The 15463-nt window shown below is 37.3% G+C and overlaps 1 protein-coding gene across 2 annotated transcripts; it reads left to right on the top strand.

Annotated features, from left to right (window-relative positions):
• The first annotated feature begins 14105 nt into the window (after positions 1-14105).
• LOC145012205 (non-specific lipid transfer protein GPI-anchored 15-like) lies at positions 14106-15081 on the top strand. 2 transcript variants are annotated; one of them, XM_078970992.1, is made up of 3 exons: positions 14106-14493; positions 14573-14704; positions 14790-15081. In XM_078970992.1, the coding sequence occupies exons 1-3, from the start codon at positions 14169-14171 to the stop codon at positions 14909-14911; spliced, it is 579 nt and encodes a 192-aa protein (XP_078827118.1). In that variant the 5' UTR covers positions 14106-14168; the 3' UTR covers positions 14912-15081. The 2 variants fall into 2 exon arrangements, with proteins under 2 accessions (XP_078827118.1, XP_078827117.1); XM_078970991.1 differs by having other exon boundaries at positions 14784-15081.
• Positions 15082-15463: the final 382 nt, after the last annotated feature.

Here is a 15463-nt window from a genome sequence, read left to right as displayed (position 1 = left end):
ACAAAAAAGAAATACAGGACACTCTACCACTCTAGTGATCTCTTCCTTCGAATACAACTTATCTCATGTTATCTAAAAAGATAATGTTGTCGTATTCCAATTTTGATTGATATTGCCCTCGTCTTCCTGATTAAACGACTACAAAAGGGCCTTTCGCCTAACCCCTGAATATCGAAACTATCGTCTCTCATAAACACCCAGCACGGACCTTTGGGTCATCTCTCGCTGTGGAACTCCAAAACACGAACCAGAGGAGTGTCATACTTCCCGAAGCCTTATCACATGTATATACAGGAGACCTTCGGGAATGTCGCGCATGTAGTAGACAAGATTCAAGCATAGAAGCTTGGGACAGATATGGTACGAGTCCTGCCATGAGCTTCGGGCTAAGGTTTCCCAGAAGGACGAGTAAATGTCCTACCATTCAAAAAGGCCTAGTCGCGTAAACCAAACCCACATACTTCCTACCGAGCTACAAGAGCTGTCAGGTCAAACCTGTCGAACTACTCAACAATGAAATTGAAGAACCAAGCTTCTCACCCTGGAAAACTCTGGTCTTATTCGTCAAATAGAAAAGCAAATTGCTCATAATTCCATCGATTTCAGAGGCCCCGACAACATCTCCAATAGAAACCTTTACTATCTGCCTCGCATTGACGAATAGGCCGACCAACCTCAAGAAACGAGGTACCCTTCAGGAATTGGACCTGAGATCTGAATATCACCAGTCACGAGTATTGAAGAAGGATATCCGAGAACAATCCTCCAATTTCGATGCAGACGCTGAAAGTTCGTAGTGATAACCCTCGGATAGGACCAAACCACTCGTTGGAGTCATGAACGTAATAAATAGCATATACTATTCTTGCTAGGATCAGTTCATCATCGTCATTACTAATGACTTACTTATCTACCCTCGTAGTAAGAAGGAAAACATGGAGAACAGCTACAACAAACCACAGAAGCAATACGATCAGAGAAGTATTACCCGAAGTTCTCTAGATACGAGTTTTGGAATTGAGGAGTTCAATTCTCAAGACACATCGTTACCAAGGTGGAAATTCATAAGGATCCTTTCAATTGATCAAAACCGTTGAGAAAGAGTCAGCACCGCAGGTGTTAACAGAAACACGCCAAGATTCTGGGTCTCGCTGACCTACCGTCTTAATTCCTTTGGAACTTCTCAAAAAATACGAACCCCCCTCCCAACTTTGACCCTAAAGGGAGCAACCCTTGACAGGAAGAGAAACAAGAAGAAGAAACCTTTAGAACTCCGGTATAACTGACCAAATTCCTCTAGAAACACTCACTCTGGGAAGGCTTAGTACGCTTCAGAAAGCGTGGAAAGCCAATACCCCAAATAATTGTGTCTTTCGAGATTCTTGTCAGAATCAGCCCTGTAACTCGCTACTTCAATCTACTCCCGCGAGCTTGGTAAAGTACACCCTACCCAACACGTCCCAAATTTACAAGAAGAATCTATCCGACGAGACTCTTGCAATTCCCCTCGACGAGATCGAGTTCCACAAGAGCCTCACTTTCTTGGAAGAACCATGGTGACCATGGACCGAGGTCAAGAGGATGAAACAACGCCACTTCCCATTAGTGAAAGTTCGTTGGAATACTAACCAAGGACCTAGAGTCACATGGGAGCGCGTGAGTCAGTTGATTAGGAAGTATCCTCACTTCTCGGCTTGATTATTCATGCCTACTCCTTGCCTAAATTCAAATTTCGGGACGAAATTCCCTCTAACGGGGGGATGATGTGACAACCGTCAAATTTCGGTCAAGTCAAAGTCAACTAAAGTCAGCAAGTCAAACCGTTTGACTCAATTTGCCCTTGGGTACTAAAATTTACACTATGAAACTTCTACATAACTTCTATTCTAATGAGAAATCATAAAGCAAAAAGTGCGAACATCTGGATCTCCTTAACCTAAAAATGTAGTACGTGGCGAGCCAAACCGATAAAACAATGATGCATACTCATCGGGAGTGTGTAAGATCCTTAAACAAGGCTTAACAGGGTTTACGAACCATGCATTGCGATGCCGGACACTCACAATTGTCACACATGGATCCTCTCTCAATCGTTTTCACTCTATCTCTCTCTATGTCAAATCTCTCCCAAATCTCTCCAAGTATGTGAAATCTCTCTCAAATATCTCTCTGTATTAGAAATCTCTCCAAGAATGTCGAATCTCTCCCAAATCCCTCTAAGTAAGTGAAATCTCTCTCAAATATCTCTCTGTATGAGAAATCTCTCCAAGAATGTCAAATCTCTCCCAAATCTCTCCAAGTATGTGAAATCTCTCTCAAATATCTCTCTGTATGAGAAATCTCTCCAAGAATGTCAAATCTCTCCCAAATCTCTCCAAGTATGTGAAAACTCTCGCAAATATCTCTGTGTATGAGAAATCTCTCCAAGAATGTCAAATCTCTCCAAGTGTGAGAAATCTCTCCCAAATCTCTCTCAAAAGTTTCCCATAACTTTTTGGAATCATTCGGGTCATTCCGACCCTTAACCGGGTCAAAAACGGCTTAAAACGGGGTAAAAACGAGAAAACGGGACCTTAGGAACCGAAACCCTTCTTAAGGAGCCGAAGCTCCTTAAGGCCGAGACTAGGAACCAAAAAGGCCCCAGGACCAAGCCTCTGTTGGCTGTGGCACGCGAGGACCGAGCCTCTGTTGGCTGTGGCACGCGAGGACCGAGCCTCTGCCTCTGTTCGCTTCTCGCACTCTCTGTTCGCCTTCCGCCTCTCTGTCGCTTCCTCTCCTCTCTGTCGCTTCTTCACTCTTTGTCTCTACCCGCCTCTCGGTCTCTGCTCTCTCTTCCCGCCTCTCGGTCTCTGCTCTCTCTTCCTTCCTCTCGGTCTCTGCTCCTTCTCTCCTCTTCTCTCGGTCTCTTTTCTCCTCTCTCGGTTCCCTCTCTCTCCTTTCTCCCCTCTCGGTTCCTTCTCTCCCTCTTCTTCCCTCTCGGTTTCTACCCTCCCTCCTCTCGGTTTCAACATCAGAAGGCCGAACCTCGGCCAGAATTCGGAAATTTGTCACTTTTAGCCCATTTTTGATATTTTTAACATTTTAAGCCCGTTTTTCGTGATTTTAAAGCGGGATTTTCTCCAGAAATTATATTTTAACATAATAAACTCTAAATATTCATAATTTAAACATATTTTGATGAAAGTCATTATTTTAATAATAAAAATCAAATGGGTGAATTATTAAAGGTGGAGTGTTGACTTTGCCTTATCCAATGTTACAAGTAACCACCCCACACCCACTCTTTGACTAACCACACCTCCCCACCTTACCTAAGTCACTTCAATGTCCCTTACACTCAAATTACACTCATTCCCACGTTTTTAAAGCTAGAACAAACATCATCTCTCCTCATTTCTCTCATTTGCTCTCATTTCACTAAGTATCAAACACCACTTTTCTCTCAAACTTTTTCTCCACCAAACTCGAGATTCAAGGCTGATTATTAAGTGTTCTTCCACATTTGGTAAGCATAATCCATTCTCCTTATGATTATCTCACTTATTTCCACTCAAATCATGGATATCTTACACAAACTCCATCATATTTGTGTTAGAGCTTCGAATCTTCAAGTGTTCTTGGCTTGAACACTTCTCTTCTTCAACACTTATCTACTGAAATCACTCAAGGTGAGTTCATACCCCTACATTTTCATGTTTTCTCAAGTTTTCAGGGGGGGAATACAAGTTAAAACACCAAGAACATAACTAAAATTTTCTAACAGCCTTCATCAGAAAAGTTCAACTCCCTTCACGGACTGTTTTGGGCATCTTAAACATTTTTGTTTTCAAAACTGTACAAGGTGCAAATAGTTCAAGTTTTTATCTTTAAAATGACTACTTGCACATCTCCATACGATTTTTCTACAATTTATGGTGATTTTTACAAAACTGCCTATCATTTCAAACAACAACCCGGACCAGTCTGTGATGATGGACTTTTTCACCCAAGTTGGAGGTCATTAAAAATCGTGATAAAAATTATGAATAAACTAGACACATTTTTTGAACTCTCTGAATTTAGGGATCTAGTTTTTGACTTCGTATGATTTTTCTATGATTTTTCCAAAACAGGGCAGAATGGCTAAAGTTAGCCAACAGCATGTAAATATCATAACACTTTGTATTATGTTGAGCAAAGTGTATAATCGTAAGTTCTAATTATTGAATGTGCTTCCTTGTTAGTTTATCATCATGAACTGAAACTAAGTCATTCATAATAAATATTATTCATTCATTTTAGAACACGTATATTAAGCTATAAAAAGTATAGTTTGATAAATTCATAACACTAATACATTTCCATAAAAGAGTTCATACATATTACATACATTTTAGATAAATTATAATAGGTATAGTTTATGATACATCACTCAACACACTCGTACAAAAAGGGTACATTCATACAAGAAAGATTTATATTCACACACATTTCACGTAAACTTGTTAACCTATATTGTGAGACTCTCTCTCTCTCTCTCTCTCTCTCTCTCTCCCCGTACGTACGAGTGCGGGATATAATTCCTGGTAGTTATAATCAGAATCTCCTTGAGGGAGAACGTGATACTTGTATATAGATCTATATTGGGTTTGACACCCCACACCTTGCTGCTAGCTACAGTGGGACCTGCAGGTCTACGGGTGACAAATGTCATTTTATTTTTCGCGACGCCTGAGAACGTTGTGGCAGGTTCACATAGTCGTAGTATGATTATAGCGACTCACATAGGGATATAACAATCCATAAGTTTACGGGATTTTATTTTTAAAACCTAAATGAGTTTTATGTCGATTTAAAATCACTTTTTATCTCTATGAGTACAGATATTACTGTACACTTTTGGTTTTGGTAGTTATGACTACACATCATTTGAAACCACATTTATACTTTTAAGTATGGTCAATACTTGTTATTTCTCGGTCCTCTAATTTAGGACTACATATATATAAAGTATTAACGAACATGAGAACATACAGAAATTTCATTTAATTCAAATGCGTCCATGTCCATTTAAGCACATAACATTTTCTATTAATAAGAAAGGTTAATTATACATTTTGGTCTTCAGTCATAAGACTACATTACACAAATTTTAAAGAAAATATCGGATTTTCTGGATACATATTCTAACGCTTTTACAAGGAAAACGATTTACTTTTCTAACGAAATCTCTTATGAACTCACCAACCTTTGTGTTGACACTTTTCAAAACTACTTGTATTCTCAGGAATTCAGTGAAAACAGGAAATCAACAACGTTTTGAGGATGGGACGATAAATCGCCAAACAGTTCATTTTGTATCATAATGTAATTGATGTGAATCATGTAAACATGTGCTTTGATGTAACGTTTTCAATAATATTTGTGTTGGTTGTAATTACTTTGAGCACTATTATACTCATTGTTGTGATACTCTACATGAAGTCCTCCACCCCCGGACGTTTCCGCCATCCTTGGTTTGGGGGTGTGATAGACGAGGTGCTGTCCGATCATCTTCTGATCAAGTGAGTGTATAGTCACTTTCTTCTTACACACAAATATTAAGTATTTGCTATGAAATACGTGTTGTATGTGTATATATTGTTGTTTATTTAAGATGATTGTGGAATGGATGAATTATATAGGTTTTAATGAGTTAATCTGTATATGTATTTTGTATCTACAAGTATGTGGCGTAGAGCATGGGTAGATGAGATTGTTGGTATGGGATAAAAAGGGTAAATGGATAAACTTGTTCTAGATCTGGGAGTATGAATCAGATCAAGAGGTTAGTTTTAGATCTAGAAGTACGGATTATGTATTTTTGAACTATGTGTTCATTCGATAAGGTATCATGTGTATAGTCCCTTTTAGGAACGTGATTTAATACGAGTATTGATTAAAGTATGAAATATATATGTGTATATATATATGTGTGTGTATATATATATATATATATGTGTGTGTGTGTGTGTGTGGATTATTTGCTATTGCTCAAAACGTATGTTATATATATAATTAATGATATACAACGTACGAACCAGTTATGGTCCAATCTGTGTTAAGATGTGTATATATGATATTATTACTTAAAACTTTGTGTTAAGTATACTCATAGTTAGCGTTTCCAAACGGAGATAGTATCAAAATTTGATTATAAGCATTGTAGGCTTTCCTAGTGATGGGTTAAGACTTAAATAGGGATGTTTAGTTCCATTAAGTTTGGACATTGGGTTGCCTCTTATTAAGAGTGCGTGTGTTGTGAGATTGATGATCGGTGGAGTACGTCCTATGTACATAAGTACATTTTATGTACGAAATCCTTTTCAAAGCTCTGTGTCTTGGGTGCTGCTTGTGCCAGGGTACTATTATGTTCTTAGGTACGAGTCTTTTACATACCAGAGTACTATAATGTGCCAGAAGTACTATCATGTACAAAGTCTTTTTGATAATTTTTTGTGTCGGTTACGGGAGCGTACATGAGTACTCTAGTAGTATTTCCCCATACTTTTATTTTGAGAGAGCTTTGGAGTCAGCATTTATTTTATGAAGTGATCGACCGAGCTTCATATGTCAGCGTTTTCTTTCACGAAGTAATTAAGGGAACTTCGTAGACTACCTAATAAAGTGTGTCGTTAATAGACCACTACTAGGTATGTCTGGTGTTATATTGTTGGATAGGGTGCATATGGGGGTGAAATACCTCATGATATTCAGGCCACTGCTAGGAAAAGCTCGCAGCTGGGATAGGTAGAGTCTAGGGCTATAATACCTCATAATAGTCGGACCACGCCTAGACATTGTTGTCTAGATAACTACCCCTGACTTAAAATGTCTTGTGGTTCTTTCTTTTACGAATGAAGGTTCGTGGTGAAACTTATTCCATTCCCCTCATTTGATGTTTTGTTGATCCTCATTTGCCGCCAGGGAATTTCCGAAGCAGCTTCGTCAGTTTGTGGTTCATATCGATTCCTTAGGTTAGATCTCGTAAGATCATTGTATACGGTCAGTATGTGGGGATCGACGGGATGGGATATATTGTTTTAGAAATATGATTTATATGTGTTTATAATATTAGTGGTTTCGCAGGATCGAGATATACTTTATTAGCACATTATTTGAACTAAGAGCTTTCGTACTTTGTGTTCCTTAGGTGATTGGGTTCACCAGGGATATTCAAACTAAGTGTTCATTGGATATTTGAAATTAGTGTTCATCAGGGATATTTGAACTAAGTGTTCATTAAGTGTTTTTGAACTAGGTGTTCATTGGTTAATATTGGAACTAAGTGTTAATTAGGTGTTCATTAATTATTGTGAACCGCGTGTTCACCAAAGGTAATCTAAGAACCTTGGCGGCACTAGACTCTGTGCTAGTTCCTTAGGGCAATTCTTAGGAATGAATGGGAGAAGGGTAATCGGTTCTTAGGATAAATGTAACGACCCAATTTTCACGACCAAAATTTTCATTTTTGATTAAGTGATTTGCATAACATTTGTATCAAAATATCAACCGGTCATATCATTTAATAAAAGCATCTCTCGTATCTAAAAACCAAATCGTAAAAATATAATAATATAAGAGTATAATTCCCAGAATAAGTCATAGTGCGGAAAACAAAGAGTGTGTGTATGATGTGCCGCTACCACGCCAGCTCCTTCCCCTTCGCTGAAGAGGTACCTGAAACCAAAACTGTAAACTATAAGCATGAAGCTTAGTGAGTTCCCCCATCGTGCCACATACCCTGCAATCACATAGCATACATACTGTCAGGCAATTTTGGGGTGCCCGACCTACCTGGTACGACCATTATGGGGTGCCGACCTACCCATGTGGCCATTCTGGGGTGCCGTCCTACCCATGTCAAGCCATTCTGGGGTGTTGACCTACCCGTCGGTCCTAACAACTGACCCTCGGGGACTATTCCACCCCTTACTGCTACTATCACATATATCATAACATAAACATACTAATCAGACATATATGGGGTGTCCGAACTACCCTTCGGTCCTAACAACCGAACTTGGGGACTATTCCCCTCCTACTACCACTATCACATATAACATATCATGCCAACATATAAACATATCAGCACATATTATCAGACATATCTGGGGTGTCTGACCTACCCTTCAGTCCTAACAACTGAACTCTACTACTATCACATATAACATATCATGCCAACATATAACATATCAGCTAGTAGCAAACCTAGATGATATCACAAATACAATCATTTAATCATACAACTCCTACTAGTGGGCTGACATTGTGGCCGTAGACCCACCGCTACTGGATGGTAACTCACCTCGTAGTAGTTGCTAATCTATGCGGGAATCCTTTGACTACTGTCGTTGCTGCTCCGTAAATCCTCCGACTATAATTCCCACAAAACACTTAGTCATACACTGCTAACTGTTCTTAGGGTAAAATAACCATTTTACCCCTTACCAAATCAAATTCAAAGTCAACTTCTAGTTGACTTGACTCACCGAGTTGGCTCGCCAACTCGCTGAGTCCCTATCCTTCCATTTGTCCTTATACCCGTCTCTACTCGTCGAGTTAGGCGATGAATCGACGAGTTTTTTCTTCTAAATGAACATTGATTGAATCTTCATCCGACTCGCCGGGTTGTATGAACAACTCGTCGAGTTCATCTTCATCCTTAAGAAGTTTTCCTTGGACTCGCCGAGTCTGCTCATGCACTCGGCGAGTCCCATGAACTTCCAGAACAATGGCTTAGTCCAAAACGTTGGGTCACTCCCTGGGACCCCCCCTAAAACCTTTCCACACTCAACTGGGTCCTTATGACCCTCAACCGATAGGGAACAGAAACCTTGGACTCGCCGAGTCCAAGAATGGACTCGTAGAGTTTGTCACATCCTCTCACTAAATCTTTGATTTCTGATGTACAACACTTGATCAAAAGATAGATCTATGTTTCTACAATCGATCTAGCACGTAAAGTTACAACCTTTACGTGATTGCATGGGACTTTGAGCTCAAAAGGTCCTAAAACAATCTCTTACAATGCATGGGGCCTTCTTTGAGTGCAAGAGCCACTCCTTTCTGCCTTGTAACCCCTCTAAGGGCCTAGATCTAAAACATCAACCCCTAACCATGCTTGCAATCATGGTTGGTGACCAAAATAGCTTAGAAAAGCCCTAAAACTCCACAAAATGGGATCTATCAAAAGAACAAACAAGGTATAGACTTTATACCTTCTGTAGACTGCAAATGATCCTCAAAATTGGATCCTTCTAGCCTCCTCTTGATCCTTCAAGCTTTTACTTCCTTCCTTGGGTCACAAAAGCACCAAAATCACTCCAAATGCCTTAGATTGCTTCAATAACGGCTAGGTTTTGCTATGGGGGTCTTCTGGGAGCAAATGGGATGAAGGAGGCCGAGTTAAGGTGTTTAAATAGGGTGCAAAGCCTAAGGTTAGGGTTTTTGTCCAGATAGGGCCTACTCGCTGAGTCCTGGACCCAACTCGTTGAGTCCACAGCTTAAACCCCGCGTCTCATCCCGCTTCTACTCGGCGAGTTGGTCCTTCAACTCTCCGAGTCCAAGGCCAAAATGCAAAAATATTAACAAAAGAATACATACCAAGAACCAGGTGCTACAATAAATCTTTAAGAAATAAATGGAGATAATGGGGGTGAGTAATTGCATTGATTATTTGATAATTGAATATAATAATTATATTATTGTGGGTTGAAAACCTATATGCTCACCAGGCTCTAAAGCCTGACCCTCCCAGTTTTCTGTATATTACAAGTTATGACACGAGAGCATAAGTTGGCTCACATAACGAGAGATTTTGGATTATAGGCTAGTAGTTATGAATAATTGTTGTAAGGTCTATTTTGTTCTATTTATGCTTTTGGTCTGTATTAAACATGACATCCCTATATTTTGTTATATAATGAAAATACATTTCTTTAAAGAAATGTTTTGATAAATTCTTATCATATTTTGTTTTGGGAACAAATTCCGCAACTATTGTCTTTAAAAGATTACTCTGATTTTAAAAACAAAGCATAAACAAATCGGTATTTTATGGCCGTGAAATTAGGGATGTCACACTATGGGCCCAATCAACCATCGGGTTGGAATACCCTAGGCCCCTCAACCATCGAGTTGGAATGCCAACATACTGTAGGTCCAATCATCTTCATGATGGAATACTCTAGGCCCTCAACCATCGGGTTGGAATGCCCCAGTCTGTTGGATTACACACAAAGCAGTGAAGCCTCAACCACCAACCAATCATGTGCACATAATACAGATAAACATACTACAAACCAGTCAGCAAACAAACAGACAGATCTTATAGATCACTAAGCATATCAACATCCTGAATACCAGGATACTAGTCTAACAAATCACTACAACATTATAGCATACATAACAGGATATCAAATCCAAAGGGCTGACATTGGTGCCTTCGACCTACAAGTACAGTGAGGAAGACTCACCTCACAAGTAGTGCAGAACTGATAAGGTTTGACTCCGAATCTCATCTCCCGACTCAAACGCCTACAACCACCATGTGGCCAATTCCATCAAAATCCCAAAATACTCAAAATGCTCTCAAAAGTCAAACTTGGTCAACCATGGTTAAAGTCAAAGTCAACAATCAAAGTCAACAGTCAAGGTCAACAGTCCATGTTGACCCAACTCATCAAGTGTACCAATAAACCCGTCGAGTTCCTACAGTAATCAGAAGGTCGGGAAAATCCCAGCCAACACGCCGAGTTGGCTTACAAACTCACCGAGTTTGCCCGAGCTTAATACATTCAGTTGATCTTATGATTTCAGGGACTCCAAGACTCAGATCTAACCTCAAATGCTATAAAAAAGGATAAAGTTTCCAACTTTATCCTTTAGGGCTACTCTATGAGCTTAAAAACCCATCCACAAGGCTTGAAGATTCAAGGGCTTAACCAATAAGCACAAAATCCTTGAGATCTGGAACCTAACCTTTCCATACGAGATTCTAGCCTCAAAATCGACCCAAAGGTTGGTGCTTTAGAGACATGCATGTCTTGAATCCAAAATGGGTCAAAAAGGGGGAATATTACTTAAACTCCATGCATTGCATCAAAACTTGATTAAAGGCCAGATCCAAGCTACTACAATGTCACCTTGACCTGGAGGTTCATAAAGTTGCAAATTTTATGAGGTCCATCCATTGCAACATCTAATACTAAGGAGAAAAAGGGACAAAACTCGAGATCTAGCTACATAGAGGAATAAAAATCAGATCTTTGACACTTACAAAGGTCTAGAAGAGTGCCAAACTGAAGATGAGAGCTTTGCTTGCTTGATCCTTACTTCCTTCTTCCAACTTTCTTCTTCTTTTTCTCCAAAATACCAAACTAATTGACAATATGAGAGTAAAGGATGATTAGGGTTCACTAGGACTGATATGAGGGTTTGGAGGCTAATAAAAGATCATCCTTAAGGACTTAAGGAGGTTATATAGGGTGCAAAAACCTAAAATTTAGGGTATCTCATCCAGCCACCAATATGTCGAGTTTCCCCTCACCAACTCACATGTTGATCCATAAAAATACACGACCCAAAAGTCCTTCAACACGCTATGTTGAGGCTACCAACACACCGAGTTCAAATGGAAAAACATGCTTAAGGAAATAAATCTCATACCTAAGAATCGGGATGTTACATCAACAATTCCTTCTTGAACAAGCTTCAGAAAGCAAGCACCAAAAATCTCATGCCTCAAATGGTATGTACCCAAACCTTAGCAATAGAAGACTTGAGAGAAGAAAGGGAGGAAGATGGAATTTTTGGCTTTTCTTCTTGTGAAAGGAGTGGCTGAAATTTGTAGGTCTAAGGCTCCTTTTATAATTGAACTAGGAAACCCTATAAATCCTAATTTGAATTTAATACTATTATTTCAAATTACGTAATTATCCACATTCTTAATTATCCTTATGGATTAATCTAGAAACCTTAAGAAGGCTTTTTATGTTTGCCAATCCTAAGAAGGATCTAGAATCATTCTCTTGCTCAACTATTGAACTACTACAACTTAGGTCCTTGCACTTTAATTTAATCCAACTAATCCCAAAATTAATTCTATTTAATTTCTGATTAATTATTAATTAAATAATACTATTTCGAATTAATATATTAATAAATTATTTATTACTATTCATTAATCTTATAATAAACCAATAAATAAATCTCTCTCTCCAAAAAGTCATTTTGTCAATTACTAGTTTTGAGGGCAAACCAAAAGTACATTGTTTTTAATTCAAGTATATATCAATTTAGGTACCGGCTTAAACATCTAATCCAATAATAACTTCTTCATACGATCTCATATTTTAATGATCTTTATATTCATGTATTCGTATTTGAATCTTTTATAATTTTTGTTTAATCTACTCGCATTAAAAAGTAATATATCTTGCTGACAATTTTTATATCCATGCATTCTTTATGAATGTATGTATGAACGTTTTTTTTTATAAAATCATAAGTAAAAATATATACTTTTTAATGCTAATAATCGGAGTAATCTAAAGTAATATTTTTACTTACGATCTTTATATCCACATGTTATTCATGATTCGTTGGACTGCTAATAAAAAAAACATTCATATATACATTCATAAAATGTATAAAAAACACGGCGATATAAGGATCATAAGCAAAAATATATTACTGTTTAATAGGAGTAATCTAAACGAGAGTCGTAGTAGACTTAAATCCAAATGTGTGGATATAAAGATCATTCAAATCTGATATCATATAAAAACGTTACGTCGTTTAGAACACATGACCTAAACCAAACTACAATACCTAAACAACCAAACGTCGAGGCCACGATGACCATAAGTATCAACAGCCTCGAACACTTTATTAATGATTGTGCCACGTAAGATGTCGTGAGCAAAACCTAACAATCTGATCATAAATATTGAATGTGTACAAAAATAATAATGAGTTTTTTGCAACTAAAATAATATAAGGACTAAATGTGTACAAAATAAGAAATATATTACCTTATTAAGTTATTTTTCCGGCTTACCTGGAATGGTCGGTCAAAAAGAGTAAAATTTTATAATTTAAACAAATTTGAAGGGTAAATGTGGACGGAGAAAAAAAACTCAACAAATGTATACCAATCGAAAAATATATTATTTTTTTAAGTTGTTATCCCTTTGATTATTTCTATGATTGTTATAAATAGTTTCATGGCTAAATCTATTAAAAAGTTATAAAAAAATGAAGAAAAAGAGTAGGTTAGTTCATTGACTAATAATAAAATGTTAAAAATATACGTATGTTTGTGTTTTCATTAAAACCACATAACCAGGAATTTTGTGTTTTTAAATGATAAAAAATATAATAATTTAACTACTATTGAAAATTAATCAAATTATTAAAGTGTTAAAATGACAATATGATGCAACTTTTAAAGGCGTGTTTGAATAGGAAAAAAAAAGGTGGTTATTGCTTATTCTCACAATAAACTAATTTAAATGTTTGGATAAAATCCAGCTTATTAAGCTAAATAAGCTAATTTTAATAAGCATTCCTACTCATGCTTATTGCTTATTGCTTATTCCCACCACAAATAAGCTATAAGCAATAAACTAGAAATTTAATCCAAACACCCCCTAAATATTTTTGTACATAAGTCGACCATCCGAAGTATAAGCATTCAGCCTAGCTATAATATCCAATAACATCTATATGAAGTAATTCGAACATATGATTTTGGAATCGAACCAACCTTACAGATATGCACCGATGGTGTCAATCACAACTGCTACACCTATATTTGTTCACCTTATCCTTATTTAATTACTTTATGCATTTCTTTATTTCACACGTCAATGTCTTCATTAGATTATGAGTTTTGCATATATACTTAGGAGAAGAACTCTTCGAACTCAAAAATCTAAATATTAAAGCCAAAAACAATTGGTAAAGTTGGCTACCCAAACTATATATTATAATCAAATCAAATCCCAATCATTTCCTAAGCTCCAAAGTTTCTCCTTATAAATACATTTCATCAAACATACAAAATTAAAAGTTATCAATAACAGTAGACCACAAATACACTTTTAACCTCTTTGTGTCATTGCAAAACCAGTCTTACCTAGCCAATGGCTTTAAAAGGACAAGAAGTCATGAGCATAACCCTAGTCCTCATGGTCATGGTCTGGGGTGGTGCCCATGCTCAATCGAGCACTTGCACCAACACACTCATGGGCTTGGCTTCATGCCTAAACTACGTCACAGGCAACTCGTCTGCCCCCTCACCTTCATGTTGCTCACAACTCTCGATTGTGTTGCAGTCACAACCACGTTGTCTTTGCTCATTGCTCAATGGCAATGGCCCCAACATTGGTGTTACTATCAATCAAACTCTTGCGATAAGCCTTCCTGGTGCATGTAAAGTTCAAACACCTCCACTTAACTTATGCAATGGTATGATTTCATTTTTTTTTATACATGTTTATTGAAATTAAATATTTCATTTATTTATTAATTTGAAAATATATGGCAGCCGTTGCTAATGGACCCGCTAGTGGACCTACAAGTTCAACAGTTTCCCCCGTAGCCTCACCCACAGAGCCATCGGTGGAAACCCCTAGAACTGAAGCTCCTACTGCATCATTGACACCAAGTGTCCCTTCAAGTAATGTGTTAAACCATCCATGATTTTGAACTTGAAGGGTTTAATTTTTTTTATAATGATTATGATATTGCATATATAGCATCAGGATCTGGATCTGGGTCTGGATCAAAATCAACGCCATCAACAAATAACAACCCCTCGAATGGAAGCAAATTTGGAGCACCAGGTTACCTTGTGCTTTTTGTTCTTTTATTAATGAAATTATAAGAATTCTTGTGAACTTAAAGGATCTATTGTTGGCTTTGTTGTATTTGATTAAGCATATTGCTTTTGTTGCCATGTGTGATTGTAGTTTGTAATGGTTTTCGTCATTTTGAACCAATTTGCCATCGAATTTCTTACTCGATAAATGTTAGATCAATCAGCTATTTTTTTTACGGTAGCATCTTTATATAAAATAACTTGGTTTACAATCTATATCTTGTTTTTCTAGAGCGGAAGCAACGTTAAATAAAAACCATAAAATATGCATACATAACGAACCAACCTTGAGAAAACAATGGCTAAATATTTTTCTGAGTATAATCTAATTACTGGAAAATTTAGAAAATATAATAACCATATTTCGATTATACCATCTCAAATATTCGTAGGACCGAGATTGTTTATTACATTTCTCACGGTTATTTATCCAAATATCATATTTTAGTATTTATAGTTGAGTTAGCCAAATATTATATTTTAGTATTTCATTTCTAAGTAGTTTAGAAATGAAATCTTGTGGTACACTATAATTATCTTTTATAAATTAATTTGAAG

The sequence above is a fragment of the Lactuca saligna genome, chromosome 8, assembly GCF_052625555.1.
Source record: "Lactuca saligna cultivar CGN05327 chromosome 8, ASM5262555v1, whole genome shotgun sequence".
NCBI lineage: Eukaryota > Viridiplantae > Streptophyta > Magnoliopsida > Asterales > Asteraceae > Lactuca > Lactuca saligna.
The sequence above is the reverse complement of the archived record's forward strand: the minus strand, read 5'-3'. Positions and strand labels throughout refer to the sequence as shown.